Genomic DNA, 7,641 nt, shown 5'->3' with positions numbered 1-7,641 from the left:
GTTATATAAGACATGTCCCTGTGGTATGTCAGTCATATAAGACATGTCCCTGTGGTATGTCAGTCATATAAGACATGTCCCTGTGGTATGTCAGTTATATAAGACATGTCCCTGTGGTATTGCAGTCATATTTAACATGTCCCTTTGCTATGTCAGTTGTATAAGACATGTCTATGTGGTATGTCAGTCATATAAGACATGTCCCTGTGGTATGTCAGTTATATAAGACATGTCCATGTGGTATGTCAGTTATATAAGACATGTGGTATGTCAGACATATAAGACATGTCCCTGTGGTATGTCAGTTATATAAAACATGTCCCTGTGGTATGTTAGTTATATAAGACATGTCCCTGTGGTATTTCACAGTCATATAAGACATGTGGTATGTCAGTTATATAAGACATGTCCCGGTGGTATGTCAGTTATATAAGACATGTGGTATGTCAGTTATATAATACATGTCCCTGTGGTATGTCAGTTATATAAGACATGTCCCTGTGGTATGTATGTCATATAAAACATGTCCCTGTTGTATGTCAGTTATATAAGACATGTCCCTGTTGTATGTCAGTTATATAAGACATGTCCCTGTGGTATGTTAGTCATATAAAACATATCCATGTGGTATGTCAGTTATATAATACATGTCCCTGTGGTATGTCAGTTATATAAGACATGTCCCTGTTGTATGTCAGTTATATAAGACATGTCCCTGTTGTATGTCACAGTCATATAAGACATGTCCCTGTGGTATGTCACAGATATATAAGACATGTGGTATGTCAGTTATATAAGACATTTCCCTGTGGTATGTCAGTGATATAAGACATGTCCCTGTGGTATGTCAGTTATATAAGACATGTCCCGGTGGTATGTCAGTTATATAAGACATGTGGTATGTCAGTCATATAAAACATGTCCCTGTTGTATGTCAGTTATATAAGACATGTCCCTGTTGTATGTCACAGTCATATAAGACATGTCCCTGTGGTATGTCGGTTATATAAGACATGTCGCTGTGGTATGTCAGTTATATAAGACATGTCCCTGTGATATGTCAGTTATATAAGACATGTCCCTGTGGTATTTCACAGTTATATAAGACATGTGGTATGTCAGTTATATAACACATGTCCATGTGGTATGTCAGTTATATAAGACATGTCGCTGTGGTATGTCAGTTATATAAGACATGTCCCTGGGGTATGTCAGTGATATAAGACATGTCCCTGTGGTATGTCAGTTATATAAAACATGTCCCTGTGGTATGTTAGTTATATAAGACATGTCCATGTGGTATGTCACAGTTATATAAGACATGTCCCTGTGGTATGTCAGTTATATAAGACATGTTCATGTGGTATGTCAGTTATATAAGACATGTCACGGTGGTATGTCAGTTATATAAGACATGTCCATATGGTATGTCAGTGATATAAAACATGTCCCTGTGGTATGTCAGTTATATAAGACATTTCCCTGTGGTATGTCAGTCATATTAGACATGTCCCTGTGGTATGTCAGTCATATAAGACATGTGGTATGTCAGTTATATAAAACATGTCCATGTGGTATGTCAGTTATATAAGACATGTGGTATGTCAGTCATATAAGACATGTCACTGTGGCATGTCAGTGATATAAGACATGTCCCTGTGGTATGTCAGTTATATAAGACATTTCCCTGTGGTATGTCAGTCATATTAGACATGTCCCTGTGGTATGTCAGTCATATACGACATGTCCATGTGGTATGTCAGTTATATAAGACATGTGGTATGTCACAGTTATATAAGACATGTGGCATGTCAGTCTTATAAGACATGTCCCTGTGGTATGTCACAGTTATATAAGACATGAGGTATGTCAGTCTTATAAGACATGTCCCTGTGTGGTATGTCAGTGATATAAAACATGTCCCTGTGGTATGTCAGTTATATAAGACATTTCCCTGTGGTATGTCAGTGATATAAGACATGTCCCTGTGGTATGTCAGTTATATAAAACATGTCCCTGTGGTACGTTAGTTATATAAGACATGTCCCTGTGGTATTTCACAGTCATATAAGACATGTGGTATGTCAGTTATATAACACATGTCCATGTGGTATGTCAGTTATATAAGACATGTGGTATGTCACAGTTATATAAGACATGTCCCTGTGGTATGTTAGTCATATAAAACATATCCATGTGGTATGTCAGTTATATAATACATGTCCCTGTGGTATGTCAGTTGTATAAGACATGTCCCTGTGGTATGTCACAGTCATATAAGACATGTCCCTGTGGTATGTCGGTTATATAAGACATGTCGCTGTGGTATGTCAGTTATATAAGACATGTCCATGTGGTATGTCACAGTTATGTTATATAAGACATGTGGTATGTCAGACATATAAGACATGTCCCTGTGGTATGTCAGTCATATAAGACATGTGGTATGTCAGTTATATAAAACATGTCCCTGTGGTACGTTAGTTATATAAGACATGTCCCTGTGGTATTTCACAGTTATATAAGACATGTGGTATGTCAGTCATATAAGACATGTCCCTGTGGTATGTCACAGTTATATAAGACATGTGGTATGTCAGTCTTATAAGACATGTCCCTGTGGTATGTCAGTCATATAAGACATGTCACGGTGGTATGTCAGTTATCTAAGACATGTCCCTGAGTCATATAAGACATCTCCCTGTGGTATGTCGTATATAACTGTGACATAACACAGGGGCATGTCTCATATAACTGACATACAAAATGTCTTATATGCCTGACATACCACAGGGACATGACTTATATAACTGACAGACCACAGGGACATGTTTTATATGACTTCGACATACAACATGGACATGTCTTATATTACTGACATACCACAGTGACATGTCTTATATACCTGACATACCACAGGAACATGTCTTATATAACTGACAGACCACAGGGACATGTATTATATGACTTCGACATACCACATGTCATATATAACTGTGACATACCCCAGGGACATGTCTTATGTCACTGACATACCACATTTCTTATATAACTGACAGACCACAGGGACATGTTAAATATTACTGACATTCCACAGGGAAATTGCTTATAAGACTGGCATTCCACAGGGACATGTCCCTGTGGTCTGTCAGTTATATAAGTCATGTCCCTGTGGTATATCAGTTATATAAGACATACCACAGGGACATGTATTATATGACTTCGACATACCACATGGACTAACTGACATATCACAGGGAAATGTCTTATATAACTATGACATACCACATGTCATATATAACTGTGACATAACACAGGGGCATGTCTTATATAACAGACATACCACAGGGACATATTTTATATGACTGACAGACATACCACATGGAAATGTCTTATATAACTATGACATACCACAGGGCCGTGTTTTATATGACTGTGACATATAAAACATGTCCCAGTGGTATGTCACAGTTATATAAGACATGCCGCTGTGGTATGTCAGTGATATGTCCCTGTTGTATTGCAGTCATATTAAACATGTCCCTTTGCTATGTCAGTCGTATAAGACATGTCCCGGTGGTATGTCAGTTATCTAAGACATGTCCCTGGGGTATGTCACAGTTATATATGACATGTGGTATGTCGGTTATATAAGACATGGCGCTGTGGTATGTCAGTCCATATAAGACATGTCACGGTGGTATGTCAGTTATGTAAAACATGTCCCTGTTGTATGTCACAGTCATATAAAACACGGCCCTGTGGTATGTCAGGTATATAAGACATGTCACGGTGGTATGTCAGTTATACAAGAAATGTCCATGTGGTATGTAACAGTTATATAAGACATTTCCATGTGGTATGTCGAAGTCATATAATACATGTCCCTGTGGTCTGTCAGTTATATAAGCCATGTCCATGTGGTATGTTAGTTATATAAGACATTTCCCTGTGATATGTCTTATATAACTGTTACATACCACATGGACTAACTGACATATCACATGTCTTATATAAGTGACATACCACAGGGCCGTGTTTTATATGACTGAAATACCACATGAACATGTCTTATATAAGTGACATACCACAGGGGCATGTCTTATATAACAGACATACCACAGGGAGATGTCTTATATGACTGACATACCACAGCGCCATGTCTTATATAACTGAGACATACCACAGGCACATGTCTTATATAGGACATGTCTTATATGGACTGACATACCACAGGTACATGTCTTATAAGACTGACATGCCACATGTCTTATATGACTCAGGGACATGTCTTAGATAACTGACATACCACAGGGCCATGTTTTATATGACTTCGACATACCACATGTCTTATATGACTCAGGGACATGTCTTAGATAACTGACATACCATATGTTTTATATGACTTCGACATACAACATGGACATGTCTTATATAAGACATGTCACGGTGGTATGTCAGTTATATAAGACATGTCCATGTGGTATGTCGAAGTCATATAAGACATGTCCCTGTGGTATGTCAGTTATATCAGACATGTCCCTGTGATATGTCAGTTATATAAGACATGTGGTATGTCAGTTATATAAGAAATGTCCATGTGGTATGTCGAAGTCATATAAGCCATGTCCCTGTGATATGTCAGTCATATAAGACATACCTCTGTGATAAATCAGTCATGACATATAAGAATTGTCCCTGTGATATACATGTCCATGTGGTATGTCAGTCAGATAAAACATGTCCCTGTGGTATGTCAGTTATCTAAGACATGTCCCTGTGATATGTCAGTTATATAAGACATGTGGTATGTCAGTCATATAAAACATGTCCCTGTGGTATGTCAGTCATATAAGACATACCTCTGTGATAAGTCAGTCATGACATATAAGAATTGTCCCTGTGATATTAATTCTCAAATGTACTCGATGATTGAGTTAAATTGTTACAATTGAGTAAAAAATGCAAGTATAGTTGATTTTTTTTCAATTTTTAAGTCTTTGATTGTTTAAGTCTTTGATTGTTTTAAGTCTTTGATTGTTTAAGTCTTTGATTGTTTCAGTCTTTGATTTTTTAAGTCTTTGATTGTTTCAGTCTTTGATTTTTTAAGTTTTTGATTGCTGTTGTGATCATTCTTTAATGGCGTCTTCCCTAATGTTATAATTTATTAATGTCTTGTGTCCCTGATCAACAAGAAAAGCATTTGGAGTTTATGAAGGGTTGATACTTATAATGATTTCATACAGTGTAGTATCGACTGTATTGAAAATGATTTAGATTTAAAACAAATTAAAAATCAATCTTACAAAAACGTGTAAAAACTGAAATAATTTCTATTACATTGCATTTGTTTTAATGAAAACAAAACACGTGCACGGTATGTTGTGTGTACAAACGTAATATACAGTAAACACACAGACTCAGAACTTACCGCATACATTGACGTACAGTTGAACATGTTAAAGCCGTTCGGCTGTGCTTGTGTCACCGAGAGACAGACTACAAGTCCCATGTATAACAGGTACTCCATGGCGGGCTGTATCCAGGAAGTTAGTATATTTACGCCACAGGTAGATATCTATAGACACAGGTGCTACTCTCCCAGACTTGGACCAGGTGATCACCACTGTCCCATGTCACAGGCGTCTGTCGAATGTTCCTGATCACTAACTCATATATATAGGACAACCAACACTTTCCTGAAGTTTATCTTTCCACTAAGGAAGTAAACACGTCTTCTCAACTTTCATCACGTTTGTGTGTCAGGTCAATCTGAGCGTCTTTGTAACGGTTGTCTCCCTTGATTCAAGGCAGTTCGAGTTTCTTGGTAATCATACAACTATGACAATAAAATTAGGTCAACAGGTACGGTGGGACCAATGTATTTGTAAATGCTGATTTTGTTAATCAAATAGCTTATTTGTATACCTATATTTAAATATGTGTTTTAAGTGTGTAAGTCTCAACACATATTTCCTATTAAAGTACTATAGGTCTATGCTTTTACATATAACATTGATAGACCCTCTTAAAAATGTGTATTTATAATGCACGATCCTTGTTGTGACTCATAATGTAATATACGTCACAGATAAACATACTAGTGTGCTGTATCGTACCCGGTAATTACAAATACCGGGAATCAGTCACGAGCCCGTATTGAGTGTCTGGTCACAGTTAAATAAATTAAATCCTGGTAGAGGGCAAGTAATGATCCTCTACACCAGACTCAAAATAAAATACACATTTCACAATAAACTCAATTCTCACATTTCAGGTCATGGATGAATGCGTTTGAGTGAAGCCCAATATTTTTTGGTGAAGTCATTATTTATACGCTGTCTGGTGGCTAGTGGGAAAAATAATTGTATGTTTATGTTATTAAATATTTAGATCTAAGAGCGAAGAAAAAAATGATTTCTTTAAACTGATGTTACAGAAAATAATTTAAATGATATTACTAAAGGTATAATCGGCACCCATTACTCTGAACATAACATTCCGATTATTGACAATCGTTATGGAAATCTATGGTTATAAAATGAAAAAAAATATTCAAACTGATGATTATGATCGTACAAAACAATAATCACTGTTTTAGACCACCCACAATAAATAGATATCAAATAGTTCAATAGTGCATTTTTGATGTGCATGCAACTGATTATTTTCTTCCATGGCAGCTACGCCTAGTTATTGTCACTACTCGCAGCTACACGTAGACAAAGTTTCGTCTTTCGTCAGAATGTTTCTGGCTGTTAATCCGTCAATAGGCGACTTGTTTGTTACTTCGATAAAAGATTTTGGGGTAAAATGTGTGCAGGAGTGTTCTCATCAAACATGGAATTGGCCTTGTTAATGCGATACAAAAAAAAAATCCGATTCTCTTTATGCATGAACAGTTTATTATAAGCTTATAATCTAGTTCTCCAAAGGGGAACCCCCAACCCCACAATTACAAGTATTGGTATCATCGAAAATAAATTGAGCATTGTCAATGTTTTTTTAAAGACTTAAAGGACGATTCGTGAACACTTTATTGTTGACAGCATCAAGCCTGTTACCAGGAGGAAGTATAAAGCCATCAGTGCATTGAACAGCATCTGATGAAGCCGGAATATGATTGGAGTTTTTTATGGTGTTTTTTTTTCAATATGCTTGTGATAGCGGTTTCCTGCCCCATTCTTCCATACTATCTGAACGTTTGTCGTTGATTTTTAATATTTTGGTGTCATCTGCAAAGAGAGACATAAGAGTTCACCATGTCCGGAAGATCGTTTACAAACATTGCAAATAATATTGGACCAAAAATGGACCCTTGTGGAATTCCTGACGATTCTTGTCCACCCTTTGCGTTCTGTTTCGCAAAAAAATCAAAGTAACATCTATTTGATAATTTGTTTGATTTCAGCTTATTTCGAAGCCTTTTGTGTTTAACAGTATCCAGTGACGTAGCAAATCGTTTTTCGGAGTGTATTCTTATCGATGGTCGAACGTTTGAGGCGCGTAGCATCGGAGGAGGCGAGGGTATAGGTCCCATATCTGGGAAAAAATGTACTAGGCCTTAGAAGCAATCTCCCGTGTTCTTGGAACTCCGTTTAGTCTGATTATCACTAAATACAACACGACTTTTAATATGAA

At 36.8% G+C, this 7,641-nt stretch overlaps 1 protein-coding gene across 2 annotated transcripts in view; it reads right to left on the bottom strand.

The window, feature by feature from the left end:
• The window catches only part of LOC110465195, a 59,279-nt gene extending 53,340 nt beyond the window's left edge, over positions 1 to 5,939 (bottom strand). The window contains exon 1 of one of the 2 annotated variants that reach the window (XM_021520861.1): positions 5,432 to 5,939. In XM_021520861.1, the coding sequence (XP_021376536.1) occupies positions 5,432 to 5,530 (99 nt within the window). In that variant the 5' untranslated portion in view covers positions 5,531 to 5,939. The remainder of the gene's footprint in view (positions 1 to 5,431) is intronic. The other variant, XM_021520862.1, reaches the window with a different exon arrangement.
• Positions 5,940 to 7,641: the final 1,702 nt, after the last annotated feature.

Source organism: Mizuhopecten yessoensis, unplaced genomic scaffold (assembly GCF_002113885.1).
Source record: "Mizuhopecten yessoensis strain PY_sf001 unplaced genomic scaffold, ASM211388v2 scaffold11059, whole genome shotgun sequence".
NCBI lineage: Eukaryota > Metazoa > Mollusca > Bivalvia > Pectinida > Pectinidae > Mizuhopecten > Mizuhopecten yessoensis.
The sequence above is the reverse complement of the archived record's forward strand: the minus strand, read 5'-3'. Positions and strand labels throughout refer to the sequence as shown.